The sequence below is a fragment of the Sapajus apella genome, unplaced genomic scaffold, assembly GCF_009761245.1.
Source record: "Sapajus apella isolate SASKATOON/1434 unplaced genomic scaffold, GSC_monkey_1.0 scaffold3, whole genome shotgun sequence".
In the NCBI taxonomy this organism is placed as follows: domain Eukaryota; kingdom Metazoa; phylum Chordata; class Mammalia; order Primates; family Cebidae; genus Sapajus; species Sapajus apella.
The window spans coordinates 6,192,669-6,207,441 of record NW_022436943.1 but is presented as its reverse complement, the minus strand read 5'-3'; the positions used below and the strand labels follow the sequence as shown (position 1 = coordinate 6,207,441).

The window sequence follows — 14,773 nt, the reverse complement described above, 5'->3', positions numbered from 1 at the left end:
GATAGACCCTGGTTTCTACTTTTCGGCTACTGTGGATACTGCTGCTCTAAACATTCAAGTCTTTGTGTGGGCACGTTTCTCCTTTCTCTTGGATACATACCTTGTATACATACATCTGTCTCCCGGGTTCAAGCAATTTCTCCTGCCTCAGCCTCCCAAATAGCTGGGATTATAGGCACCTGCCATCACGCCAGGCTAATTTTTGTATTTTTATACAAAAATTATAGAGATGGGGTTTTACCATGTTGGCCAGGCTGGTCTCGACTTCCTGACCTCAGGTGATCCGCCCGCTTCGACCTCCCAAAGTGCTGGGATTACAGGTGTGAGCCACCGCACCTGGCCAATTCAAATCCTTTACTCACTGTTTTATTGTTGGGTTGCAAGAGTTCTTTATGTATTCTGGTTGTAAGTCCCTTATCAGACATATGATTTGCACATATTTTCTCCCAGTCTGTGGGTTGTCATTCCACTTTCCTGATGGTATCTTTCCAAGTGTATTACTTTTTAAATAGAAATTGTGAATATTTTCTTTGTTGTTTCTGAAAGCCTAAGACATAGCAAGTTGAAGACGCCTTGGCTTTTGGACATTCTGGGACACCTTTCAAGAACGCTCAGCCCACACCAGGATTGCCACACACTGACAGGAAAAGGTGTGTGACTCCAGACCTGGGCAAGCAAACTTGGCCACAGCTAGGATTCTAGACTTCACAGAATATGTGTTTTGTGTCAGAGCAGAAGAAGCTGATGATTTTCAGGGTCTTCTGACAGGCACCCTGCGGACATACTGCTCAGAGGTGAGGTAGGAGGTAAAACAAACCTCTGGAGGCAGGGTTTGGACACTGGACCAAATTGAGGACCTGCTAAAACAGGGATGGGGTGGCAGCAGCTTTCCATAAGACGTGCTTAACAGTGTGCCATGTCCACGAATGTTCATTGCAGCACGTTTGCAATAGCAAAGACTTGGAACCAACCTAAATGCCCATCCATGATAGATTGGACAGGGAAAATGTGGCACATATACACCATGGAATGCTATGCAGCCATAAAAAACGATGAGTTCGCGTCCTTTGTAGGGACATGGATGAACCTGGAAACCATCATTCTCAGCAAACTGACACAAGAACAGAAAATCAAACACCACATGTTCTCACTCATAGGCAGGTGTTGAACAATGAGAATACATGGACACAGGGAGGGGAGCATCATACACTGGGGTCTGTCGGGGGGAAACGGGAGGGACAGTGGTGGGTGGGGAGTTGGGGAGAGATAGCATGGGGAGAAATGCCAGATATAGGTGAAGGGGAGGAAGGCACCAATTCACACTGCCATGTGTGTACCTATGCAACAATCTTGCATGTTCTTCACATGTACCCCAAAACCTAAAATGCAATAAAAAAAAAAGAAAAAAGAAAAAAAAAAGAAGGCCGGGCGTGGTGGCTCATGCCTGTAATCCAAGCACTTTGGAGGCCAAGGCGGGCGGATCACCTTAGGTCGGGAGTTCAAGACCAGCCTGACCAACACGGTGAAACCCCATCTTTAAAAAAAGAAAAAGAGTTAAGCAGCCTCTTCCAAGACCTGGATTTTCCCTGTTCTAGTCCTGGTTGCCTTCGAAGGCTACTTCTTTCAAGACAGAATTTCAACCTTTTCCTTTCTTTTTGCCTGTTCACTGTTAAGATTCTCAAATATATACTCTTAAAAAAAAACAAAAACAAAAACAGTGTGCCATGTCAGTTTACCATTGCCATGGCAACACCTGGGCATTGCCACCCCATTCCATGGTAATGACCCGATGACCCAGAATTTACTACCCTTTTCCTAGAAATTTCTGCATAAACTTCCCCTTAATCTTCATGCAATTCCAAGTAGGTATAAATATGCCTGTAGAAGTGCCCTGAGCTGCTGCTGTCAGCGCACTGCCCGTGGGGCAGCACTGCTCTGCAGGGGCAGTCACAGAGCTGGAACACTGCCACTTCAGTAATGCTCTTCTCTTCTAGCACTGGCTCACTCTTGAATTCTTTCCTGGACAAAGCAAAGAACTCTCTGGGGCTAAGCTCCAATTTGGGGCTCACCTGCCCTGCGTCAGAGGGACAACAGTCCCTGGCTGGAAGCTTGAGGTCATGAGACTCCTCCAAAGTTGATGAAGTCTAAACTATGACTCCCTCTAAGAGAGGATCTCTAAGTTTGATTTAAAAACCTTCAAGATCTCTGCAAACCTTCAAGTATTTAAGTACGCACTCTGAAACGGGGAGTTCAGTGCTGTAACACTTTTTTTTTTTTAACCTGTAGCAGTTTTATGGTAGGACATTTTTTGAGTCTAAATAAAGCACCTAGGGACTTACTGAAACTGTATAATGTTGTTATTGTATTATTGTGTTAGATGGTAGTAAAATACTGAACTCTTTCTCAATTAAAGCACTTTCATTTTATATATGTAATATAAATATAAAATGTCACGTTAATCTGCTATGATTTCCTATTTTTCCCTATTTTTAATTTTTTCTTTTTGTGAGACAGGGTCTCACTCTGTTGCCCAGGCTGGAGTGCATGACACAATCACAGCTCACTGCAACCTCAATCTCTCAGGCTTAGGTGATCCTCCCACCTCAGCCTCCTGAGTAGCTGCGACCATAGGTGTATGTCAACACATCCAGCTAATTAAAAAAAAAAAATTGGGGCTGGACATGGTGGCTCATTCCTGTAATCCCAGCACTTTAGGAGGCCAAGGCAGTTGAATCGCCTGAGGTCCGGAGTTCAAGTTCAGCCTGACCAACATGGAGAAACCCTGTCTCTACTAAAAATACAAAATTAGCCGGGTGCAGTGGCTCACACCTGTAATCCCAGCACTTTGGGAGGCCGAGGCGGGTGGATCACGAGGTCAAGAGATCGAGACCATCCTGGTCAACATGGTGAAACCCTGTCTCTACTAAAAATACAAAAAATTAGCTGGGCATGGTGGCGTGTGCCTGTAATCCCAGCTACTCAGGAGGCTGAGGCAGGAGAATTGCCTGAACCCAGGAGGTGGAGGTTGCGGTGAGCCAAGATCATGCCATTGTACTCCAGCCTGGGTAACAAGAGTGAAACTCCATCTCAAAAAAAAAAAATAAAAAAAAATAATAATAATACAAAATTAGCTGGGTATGGTGGCACATGCCTATAATCCCAGCTACTCAGGAGGCTGAGGCAGGAGAATCACTTGAACCTGGGAGGCAGAGGTTGCCGTGAGCTGATATCGTGCCATTGCACTCCAGCCTGTGAAACAAGAGCAAAACTGTCTCAAAACAAAATAAAACAAAAAAAGTTTAGTAGAGATGAGGTCTCACTACGTTGCTGAGGGAGGCCCTGAAGTCCTGGGCCCAGCAATCTTCCTACCTCAGCTCTCAAAGTGCTGGAATTACAGGCACGAGCCACCATGCCCAGCTTGTGCTGATTTCTTAAACCTTAGTGATATACAAAATTATTACAGTCTTTGGAACGTATTTCTTTCATATGGATAGCTATGAATTTTACGTACCTTGATTTTTTTTATTGACTCTGTAATTTTTCCTGCTTGTTACTAGTGGACAGATTTTTTTAAGCTTTTGTATTTAAACCACTTCGTCATGATATTACGTTAGCAGTTAAGCAAGATGATTGTTTGTTATTGGTTAATTAATATGACAAAGAAACTCCCCTAGCTGAGATTTGTCTGGCCACAGTTTGGTTTACTCCAGTTTTAACTCTCATTTTGTTATTAAACCTCTATCTAAAGGCTTGGGGAGGAAGGCCTTCACAATTATTGCATGTGGTCCTTCTTTCTCCTTCCTTTCTTCCTTCCTTCCTTCCTTCCTTCCTTCCTTCCTTCCTTCCTTCCCTCCTTCCTTCCTTCCCTTCCCTTCCCCTCCCCTCCCTCCCTTCCTTCCTTCCTTCCCCCTTCCTCCTTTCTCCCTCTTTTCCTTTCCTTCTTTTCTTCCTTCCCTCCCTTTCTTCCTTCCCTCCCTTCCTTCCTTCCCTCCCTCCTTTCTCTCTTTTCCCTCCCTCCCTCCCTCCTTTTCCTTCCTTCCTTCCCTCCTGCCTTCCCTCCTTCCTTCCCTCCTTCCTTCCTTCCTTCCTTTCCTTCTCTCTCTCTCTCTCTATCTTTCTTTCCTTTTTTTTTTTTCCTGGTAGAGTCTCACTCTGTCACTCAGCCTGGAGTGCAGTGGTATGATCTCAGCTCATTGCAACCTCCACCTCCTGGGTTCAAGTGATTCTCCTCCCTCAGCCTCCCAAGTAGCTGAGATTACAGGTGCACACCACCACAACCAGCCAACTTTTTGTATTTTTAGTAGAGACAGGGTTTCACTATGTTGGCCAGGCTGGTCTCAAACTCCTGGCCTCAAGTGATCTGCCTGCTTCAGCCTCCCAAAGTGCTGGGATTACAGATGTGAGCCATTGCACCTGGCCCTCCCTCCCTTTCTTCCATGTGTTTATTCTCTTCTTTTTCCTTCAGTGGAGGGAATTTGTAGAGACAAGTTGAAGATACTCTTCTCTGGAAAAGAAGATTCATGGGCATAGGCAAAATGTCATAACCAAGGGCACGAAGAAAGAGGATCATAGGTCCATAGAGAAAGAAGGTCTATCTCAGAGAAAATGCAAGCCAGAAGATGGGAACCTTCCACCAACCACTGGCTAAACTAAAATCCCTCCCAGGCCCAGGTGCTTCCTTTCTTCTTATTCTGGTAAAAGACATACCTCTTCCATCAATAGCCAGCATCCTGGCTTCATAGATGATCTCCTCACACTTCTGTGTCTTCGATTTTTTCCCTTTACTGATCTCTACCATCAATATCTGACCATGGTCAGACCGTTCCTACTAAACAAGAAAAATAAGAAAATGAACGACAAGATCTCCCTGAACCCCACCTCCACTAACACACTGCAATCCATTCTCCATACAGGAGTCAGAGTGATGGATTTCAAAGGTCCATCTCATCATGTCACTCCCTCCTGCAAGCCTTTCAGGGCTTCCTGTTGTTCGTAGAACAAAATTCCAGATCCTAACTATGATGTATAACTCCGCAGAATTAGTCCCTCTCCCTCAACCTCTCCTTCTCTTTGTTCTCCCTGGCTCCCTGGACTCCAGTGTGCCTGTCTCCTATCTGTTTCTGGAACCTGCCAAAACCTTTTCACTTTTACTCTTTTCCAAACAGTTTTCCATATGCCATCATAAACTTGAAAAAAAAAAAAAAAAAAAAAGGGCCAAAATCTTAACCTTATCTAAGGCTTATTTTGTCTTAGATAACTTAGCCTTGGCAATATATGGCAGCTCGCATCTGTAATTCCAGCACTTTGGGAGGCCAAGATGGGATGATTGCTTGAGGCCAGGAGTTTGAGACCACCCTGGGCAACATAGCAAGACCCCATCTCTGCAAAAAATTAAAACATTTAGCCAACTGTTGTGGCACCTGCCTATAGTCTCCACTAATTGGGGGGCTGAGGAAGGAGGATTGTTTGAGCCCAGGAGTTCAAGGCTGCAAAAAAACCAAACCAAACCAAATCAAACCAAACCAAAACAAAAACTTAGCCTCTACTGACCTCTTCATTCTTTTTTTTTTTTTTTTTTTTTTGAGACGGAGTTTCACTCATGTTACCCAGGCTGGAGTGCAATGGCGCGATCTCGGCTCACCGCAACCTCCGCCTCCTGGGTTCAGGCAATTCTCCTGCCTCAGCCTCCTGAGTAGCTGGGATTACAGGCACGCGCCACCATGCCCAGCTAATTTTTTGTATTTTTAGTAGAGACGGGGTTTCACCATGTTGACCAGGATGGTCTCGATCTCTTGACCTCGTGATCCACCCGCCTCGGCCTCCCAAAGTGCTGGGATTACAGGCTTGAGCCACCGCGCCCGGCCCTACCTCTTCATTCTTTTCCCATGACATTCTGTTCCTTCCTTTCCATGGCCTGGTTGTATCAGAATTATTTTGATTTCCCTAACATGCCAGGCTTTTTCCTTCCTCAGGTCTCTATATGAATACTGCAAATTCTGCTTGAATGCTTTCCCTACACACAGTGCTGCCCCAGCGGCTTCTCCTGTCCTGTTTACCTGAGGTAACGTCTACTTATTTTTTAGATTTCTACTCAAGAGTCTGAAACTCACCACTTACATTTTCCTTCACTCCCAAACTAGGTTACTCCTTGGTAAATACAACATCCTACGCTTCCTCTTTGTTAGGATTTAGCAATTTCAAAAATTGAAAAAAAGAAAGAAAAAAAGATTTAGCAATTTCAGGATTCACTTTTTAAAAAATATACAGATGCGAGTCTCACTATGTTGCCCAGGCTGGTCTTGAGCTCCTGGGATCCTGTGATCCTCCCATCTCAACTTTCCAAAGTGCTGAGATTATAGGCATGAGCCACTGCACCTGGCCAGGATTCACATTTAATGACTGGCTTTCCCGATTACATTGTGAGCTCTGTGTGAACACAGTGAGCAGACACAGAGGCCATGTCTGCTGTCTTGTTTACCATTGTCTCCTTAGCATCTCACATGCTGCCTGGTCCAAAGTAGCCATTTTAAACATTTGTTGATTAATGGGTTCTTCTAATACCCAATATGTAAAATAGATAAGCTATGGCTGAATAGAGGGTGGTCAACCCAAAGCCCTGCATGCACAAGACCCTGCATTTGTGCGCGCGCGTGCACACACACACACACACACACACACACAGCTTCCCTCCTCCCCCCCCACCAAGAAACTCTTCTGGCTCTGAAGAACACAGTTTAGCAATCATGAGTTAGACTAATACAATCATGAAGGTCTAAATTTAAAAAATAACAAGAGGCAGATTTGATATTTTTGTGGTAGATGTGGCATGTTTTATTCACCAATTAGGCATAAAAAGCAGTGGGAGAATGGACGGCTCCCATGTTTCTAACTCCAGAGACAGGGCCCTCTACTCTTCTGAGTTCATTAAACCAGAATGAAAGAGATGGGAAGAGGTAGCTCGCAGCCAGGAAAGGGATTGCACAGGAGGAGAACAAAGCAATTGTTGCCATTGAAGCATTCTGTTTACTTTTACTTGTGAAGGAACTATTTTCATTATTTTTCCTAAAACGATGTTCAAACTTTCCTTCTTCATTTTGGGCAAGATTATAAGGCATAGATCGTATCCTTTCTATCCAATGTTGGCAGGGGCCTGAGTACAGTGGAATGATCGCCAGAAGCCCTGGCTCACCTCAGGGAAATGACATTCTGGAATCCTTAGTTTTCTCATTGGTTAAAGGTGTATAAAGGATTGTCTGTAAGAGAATATCAGAATCGTGTACAGTAGTCTCTTACCTGGGGGGAAGACATTCCAGTACTCCTAATGGATGCCTGAAACCAAGGATGGTACCTAGCTCTGTATATTTTTCCTCATATATACTTACCTATGATAAAATTTAATTTATAAATTAGGCACAGTAAGAGATTAACAATAATAACTAATAATAAAATAGAACAATTATAGCCCTATGCCAGCATCACTGCTCTTGTGCTTTGGGGCCATTATGAAGTAAAATAAGAGTTACTTGAACACAAGTACTGTGATACCTTGATTATAAAGCTGATAACTGAGAGGATACTAAGTGACTAACAGCAGGTAGTGTAGACAGCGTTGATACACTGGATACAGGAATGACTCATGGTCCTCGACAGATGGAGGGTGGGAGATTCCATCATGCTATTGACAACAGCACACAATTTAAAACTCATAAGTTGTTTATTTCTAGAATTTCCCATTTAATATTTTCCAATCTTGTTTGACTGTGGGTAGCTGAAACTCTGAAACGCAAAACTGTAAAGGGGGACTACTGTGTATGAAAATGATTTGCACATCTAAAAGCACTATATGACATTAGCTAACATTTATCAGTGTTTCGAGGTTTCAGGACCTGTTTAGGAAGCTTACCTAGCCAGCGGCTCATGCCTGTAATCCCAGCATTTTGGGAGGTCGAAGCGGGTGGATCACCTGAGGTCAGGAGTTTGAGAACAGCCTGACCAACATGGCGAAGCCTCCTCTCTACTGAAAACACAAAAATTAGCCAGGCGTGGTGTTGCATGCCTGTAATCCCAGCTACTTGGGAGACTGAGGCAGGAGAATCTCTTGAACCTGAGAGGCGGAGGTTATGGTGAGCGGAAATCGGTCATTGCACTTCAGCCTGGGCGACATTTTTTTTTTTTTTTGAAACTTTGTCTAGAAGCAGCAGCAGCAGCTTACCTGTATTATCTCATTTACCTGCGTTATCCTTTAGCTCTGCTTCAACCCTAAAATTAGGCATTATTATCCCTGCTTTACAAATGTGGAAACTAAGATTCAGAGAGGTTAAATAGCCTATCCAAAGTATTAGAAGGTGAACTCTAGAGCTTGCACTCTTAATCAGGTCACGATCTGTGAATGTACCTTTTTTCAGTTTTAATAGTTTGTTAATGAAAAATACAAGAACATCACAGAACGGAGGTAAAGGTAAGATGGGGCTAATAACGCCTCTAGCGGGGACATCAAAAGGATTAACTAGGCTCTGTGTATCAGGAGCTGGCCCTGAGAAGCAGGAGCAAGGCTGGATCTCACTGCATGCAGCCATCGTCCAGGAAGCGGGCAGGACGCTCGTGCCCCCTGCAGGACAGCGGGAGCATCTGCGGAGAGGACCCAGGTGCTAGGAAATCTCAGAAACGGGAACCGGGAAATTGAAAGCACCGGAGATAAACTTTGCCTGGGTCACAACTAGAACCCGTAGCATTCGCCTTTACGAAAATATTGAGGCCCGATGCAACCCTAGATGAGGTTGTCTCATTTTCTCTCTGGAGAACTATCAGGAAACAGGAAACCACCACCACCTGCGACCCGGCTTCACGCGTTGCTGTCTCCTATGGCAACCGGGAGGAGGCGTGGTTCGAAGGTTAGTCACGCCCCTTTCTTCTCCAACCCTAACAACGATTGGTCCGAAGGAGCGGCGGTGGCGCGAGGAGGCAGATCCAGGATCGCTGCTCCGGCTAGCCCGCGCCGCCATTTTGGGTTGTGTGAGTTTCCGGGGCGTTCGGAGCGTGGCCTCTCTCCCGCCGGGTTCCGCTGACCGCAGGCCCCGGCCCGCATCCAAGTGTCAGGTTGGAGCCGGGAAGCAGCCCTGGTGGTAGCGGCGGCGGGGGCAGGATGAGCGCGGAGGCGGCGGACCGGGAGGCAGCCACCTCCAGCCGGCCCTGCACCCCGCCGCAGACCTGCTGGTTTGAGTTCCTGCTGGAGGAGTCACTGTTGGAGAAACATCTCCGCAAGCCCTGCCCGGGTGAGCGCGGCGTCTGCACCTGGGGAGCGGAACGCCGCCACTGGCGCTGTCCGCCCGGCCTCCCTCCCTTCCCCGCTTTCTCGGCCACCGAAGCTGCGGCATGGGAGGCGCGCAAGGGAGCCCAGCTCCGGCAGGGCTCCTCGCTTGCCTAAAACATGCCGGGGTGGAAGGTCATAGGAAAGCTGGAAACAAAGGCCCTCCCAACCCTGGAGGGGCGGGCTTGGCGCTGTCAGCCCAAACCCTTCGGTCCTTTTTACGATTTACCTTTTTACTGTTGGGGTTTTGAGCCTGCAAGGCGGGTCCTGTGGTTGCTTGGGTCGGGGGAGGCTGACCAGACCCCTCCTTCACTGAACCCCAAGCGGAATAAATTCAGGGAAATGGGGAGAATCCGTTGTTGGATGCTGATTCTGACGCTAGTTATTAGGTTCTTAAACATTTTGTTTTTCAATGAAGGAATTTTATTGACTCTCAATTATTCCAAAGCTGGGTTGTAAATAAAAAGAAAATATTTTAAAGCAGGAACTGCTGCTCTTTTGCAAGATAGTTTTTTCTGCTGATAATAATAGTTAATAGCCCAGTTAAATGGTTGTGATTAGGGAAGGAGGAACACTCCAGGCATTCTGAAAAAAGGTATTGGCACGAAAAGGTAAGTTCCTCGGATAGCATTTTGCTAAATTCAAACCTATATATGGCTTATTCAGTCTTAGACTGGCGTTAACTGATAGACCACTGTGTAAGTAGTTTGCGTACTTGGGCAGTTTTGCCACTTGTATAATGCCCTCCTGATTCATTCCTTTTGAAAGATACTTGTTGAGTGCTTGGAGGGTGCCATGCACTGTGCTTAATTGTTCACATCTGTTACCTCCTTTAATTCAATCTTCATAATGATCATGTGAAGTAGGTAATATCCTCTATTTTGCGTTGGAGGAAACAGGTGCAGAGGCAACTTGATGGAGGTCACCCTAATTAAGTGTCAAAATAATAGTTCTAATGCTTGTATCTCATTCTTCTAATTGGCAGTGGTTATTTGCAGAACCAGAAATCTATAACTATCATGTGCTACCTTGTGAGGTGCTTTTTTTGCTTGCTTCCACACTGACCTGTTACCCTTCCTCCTTACCACTCTTCCTGATCTTCCCCTTTAACTCCCAAGCACACTTTTTACATATGGTATTTCTTAGTCATTGTAACAGCACAGCAGTTTGGATACCTTTTGGGGCAAAAAAAAATCCTTTTGTATCTTCATAATTAAAACTTAAATTTAAGAATTTATATTCTTTTAAATCCTAGATCCTGCGCCAGTTCAACTTATAGTTCAGTTTTTGGAACAGGCTTCCAAACCTTCAGTAAATGAACAAAACCAAGTTCAACCTCCGCCTGATAACAAGAGAAACCGTATTTTAAAACTACTTGCTCTTAAAGTCGCTGCACATTTGAAGTGGGACTTAGACATATTAGAGAAAAGGTACATGAGATTTCAGTGAAATTTCATTTGAAGTACAATTTAAATATCTTAGTTTATTTCTATATATGCTTTTATGATATTGGCTCTTAAAAATTACAGGCTGGGTGCTGTGGCACCACGCCTGTAATCCCAAGCACTTTGGGAGGCCAAAGCAAGTGGATTACTTGAGGTCAGGAGTTCCAGACTATCCTGGCCATCAAGGTGAAACCCCATTTCTAGCCAGGTGTGGTGGTGGGTGCCTGAAATCCCAGCAACTTGAGAGGCTGAGGCATGAGAATTGCTTGAACCTGGGAGGCTGAGGTTGTCCAGCCTGGGTGATAGAATGAGACTCAGGAAAAAAATAATAAAGACTATATATTCTTGATAAAATATGCAGGAATAACATTACTTTCGATGTGGTAACAAGAGAAAATCCACGCCTAAACTGTTGTAAATTTCTCAATTGACTTATCTGAAGACAATGAATAAAAATTAATGATAGATGTGTAGTATTATGGATGATTTGCTATTGAATAATTGAGTTAATTTTACTATTCATAAATCACTATGTCCTATTAAAACCGCTGATCTAGAATCAGTGCTTATTTGCTTAAAAATACTTTCAGGCCTGTGGTTAGAAAATGATTTGTTTTCATCCCCTTCTCATCACAATTAAATACCTTATAGGAATTTGGGAAATATTCAGAAAATAGGAAATAATTGGGGAGGGGAGAGGTTTGTTTTCTTTTAAACATTTTCATGTAATTTTTGTTCTTTCCTCTCCATAGGCTTAAAGTTGTGATCATACCCTATGAACATTTCCCCTTTTTAATTTTTTGGAGAGGATTCTGTTGTATGGATAATTTAACTGTTCCTTAATTGACAGTAAATTAGTTTATTTCTACTTTTTCACTATTATAAATCACAGGGCCTTAAATATCTTTGCTCATAAAATTATCTGTATTTTGCGTTGTATCCTTAGGATCCTTTTTTTTTTTTTTTTTTTTGAGACAGAGTTTCGCTCTTGTTACCCAGGCTGGAGTGCAATGGCGCGATCTCGGCTCACCGCAACCTCCGCCTCCTGGGTTCAGGCAATTCTCCTGCCTCAGCCTCCTGAGTAGCGGGGATTACAGGCACGTGCCACCATGCCCAGCTAATTTTTTGTATTTTTAGTAGAGACGGGGTTTCACCATGTTGACCAGGATGGTCTCGATCTCTTGACCTCGCGATCCACCCGCCTCGGCCTCCCAAAGTGCTGGGATTACAGGCTTGAGCCACCGCGCCCGGCCTTAGGATCCTTAAATTGCTGGATCATGTGGTATAAACATTTTTAAGACAGATACATATTGCCGATTGCATTCCAAAAGAGTTTATACTCTAGCCAGTAGTATTCAGAAACCCCCCTTTTTAACCACATTCTTCAGCATTAAATATTAGAATTTTTAAAATGTATTTTTCATCTGAGGCGGGAAACCCATACATGATATCAACAGGTAGATATCAACAGGTAGCAGTGAGTACAAAGAATCATGTGTGAGGCAGCTGGAAAATTTAACACTGATAGGCTGTTTGACAATAAGCAAGTCTAAATTTTTTAGATGTGAAATTAATATCGTGATCGTGTTGAGAGTGAATGTGAGATATATTCTGAAATATTTATGGACAAAATGATTTGGGAAGTGGGTAAGAGTAGAGATGAAATAAGATTGGCCATCAGATGATAATTGCTAAATGATGGTTACATAGGGGTTCATTATATTCTTTTTTTTTTTTTTTTTTTTTTTTTGAGATGGAGTTTTGATCTTGTTGCCCAGGCTGGAGTGCAATGGCATGATCCTGGCTCACCGCAACCTTTGCCTCCCAGGTTCAAGCAATTCTCCTGCCTCAGCCTCCTGAGTAGCTGGGATTACAGGTGTGTGTCACCATACCTGGCTAAGTTTTGTATTTTTAGTAGAGATGGGGTTTCTCCATATTGGTCAGGTTGGTCTTGAACTCCCAACATCAGGTGATCCGCCCGCCTCAGCCTCCCAAATTGCTGGGATTGTAGGTGTGAGCCACCACACCTGGCAATATTCTGTCTACTTTTATGTTTTAAGTTTTTTCATAATAAAAAGTTCTTAACATCTTTCTATATTTGGTAAACCCGAAGGTGTGGTTCCTTGACAATGTAGCTATTTTCAGTGAGGATATGGAATTGTTGTATTTTGTGTTTCTTTTGCAGTTAACATGCAAACGTATACCTTTTGCTTCTTTTAAGTTTGTCTGTTCCAGTGTTGAATATGCTACTAAATGAACTACTCTGTATCAGTAAAGTTCCTCCTGGGACGAAGCATGTAGACATGGATCTGGCCACTTTACCTCCAACCACTGCCATGGCTATACTTCTCTACAATAGATGGTAAATGTTTTCATAAACCCAGAAGGTGTTGGGCAACCTCTGTTTTATTGCACTGTGGCTTTTAGGGGTGTGCTTTTAATGGACCCGTTCTGCTGCAGAGATTTCTCAGATCTTGGTAACTGTGAGTCTGATGGTAGAGAAAATTTGTGACTGCATAGATGAAAAGCAGTCTAATAAAAATGTGGATAACTTATGAAGGATTTACCACGTGCCATTTAATGCTTCAGATAACTTATACAAACCTGAGGAGTACTTGAAGAAATAATTGAAATGACATAATGTATTAAATTTTCTTTTTCCTGTCTTGTCTTCAGGGCAATTAGGACGATTGTTCAAAGTAGTTTTCCAGTCAAACAGGCAAAACCTGGACCCCCTCAGTTAAGTGTGTAAGTTGGCAGCTATGACCCTTCCTGGCACTTTTTTCATTAGAGTTTTTAAAATGTTTGCAAGTTTTTAATAACCTGTTATAAGAAGTAGAATAAGGAGGGCAGAAGGCCTATGTGAGGGTTTATTTGAAGGAGTTAGAGGGACTAGAGAGTCAGGTAGTGTGCTAGATACAGGGCTCTGAGAAGGAAAGCACTTTGGGAATTGTGCCATTTATCTGAAAGCATTAAGTTTTTGTTTCGTTTTGTTTTTTTGAGATGGAGACTCGCTCTGTTGCCCAGGCTGGAGTGCATTGGTACGATCTCAGCTCACTGCAGCCTCTGCCTCCTGGGTTCAAGTGATTCTTCCATCTCAGGCTCCTGAGTAGCTGGGAATGCAGGTGTTTGCCACCATGCCTAGCTCATTTTTGTATTTTTTAGTAGAGATGGGATTTTACCATATAGGCCAGGCTGGTGTTGAACTCCTGATCTCAGGTGATGCACCTCCCTTGGCCTCCCAAGGTGCTGGGATTACAGGTGTGAGCCATGGCACCCAGCCTGATATTTTTTTCATTTAATTGTCTTGAAGAAGATACATTTCTATGTGGGGAAATTAATATATGTCAATATTAGAGTTCAATTATAATAGTTGATTGTATCTGGAGGTTTTCTTTTTTAAAATTTAAAATTTAATTTTTATTTTTGAGACAAAGTCTCACTGTTTTGCCCAAGCTGGAGTGCAGTGGCATGATCTCAGCTCACTGCAACCTCCACCTCTTGGGTTCAAGCAATTCTCCTGCCTCAGACTCCTGAGTAGCTGGGACTACAGGCACGTGCCACCATGCCTGGCTAATTTTTTTGTATTTTTTAGTAGAGATGAGGTTTCACCATGTTGGCCAGGCTGGTCTTGAACTCTTGACCTTGTGATCCTCCCTTCTTGGCCTCCCAAAGTGCTGGGCTTATAGGTGTGAGCCACCACGCTCGGCCTAAATTTTTTATTTTTTATTTTTTATTATTATTTTTTTTGAGACAGAGTTTCACTCTTGTTACCCAGGCTGGAGTGCAATGGCGCGATCTCGGCTCACCGCAACCTCCGCCTCCTGGGTTCAGGCAATTCTCCTGCCTCAACCTCCTGAGTAGCTGGGATTACAGGCATGCGCCACCATGCCCAGCTAATGTTTTGTATTTTTAGTAGAGACGGGGTTTCACCATGTTGACCAGGATGGTCTCGATCTCTTGACCTCGTGATCCACCCGCCTCGGCCTCCCAAAGTGCTGGGATTACAGGCTTGAGCCAC

The 14,773-nt window shown here is 43.9% G+C and overlaps 1 protein-coding gene across 1 annotated transcript in view; it reads left to right on the top strand.

Annotated features, from left to right (window-relative positions):
- The first annotated feature begins 8,986 nt into the window (after positions 1-8,986).
- The window catches only part of INTS8 (integrator complex subunit 8), a 59,123-nt gene continuing 53,336 nt past the window's right edge, over positions 8,987-14,773 (top strand). Inside the window, exons 1-4 of the mRNA XM_032248798.1 lie at positions 8,987-9,272; positions 10,563-10,737; positions 12,974-13,114; positions 13,429-13,500. Coding sequence (XP_032104689.1) covers positions 9,143-9,272; positions 10,563-10,737; positions 12,974-13,114; positions 13,429-13,500 — 518 coding nt within the window. The 5' untranslated portion in view covers positions 8,987-9,142. The remainder of the gene's footprint in view (positions 9,273-10,562; positions 10,738-12,973; positions 13,115-13,428; positions 13,501-14,773) is intronic.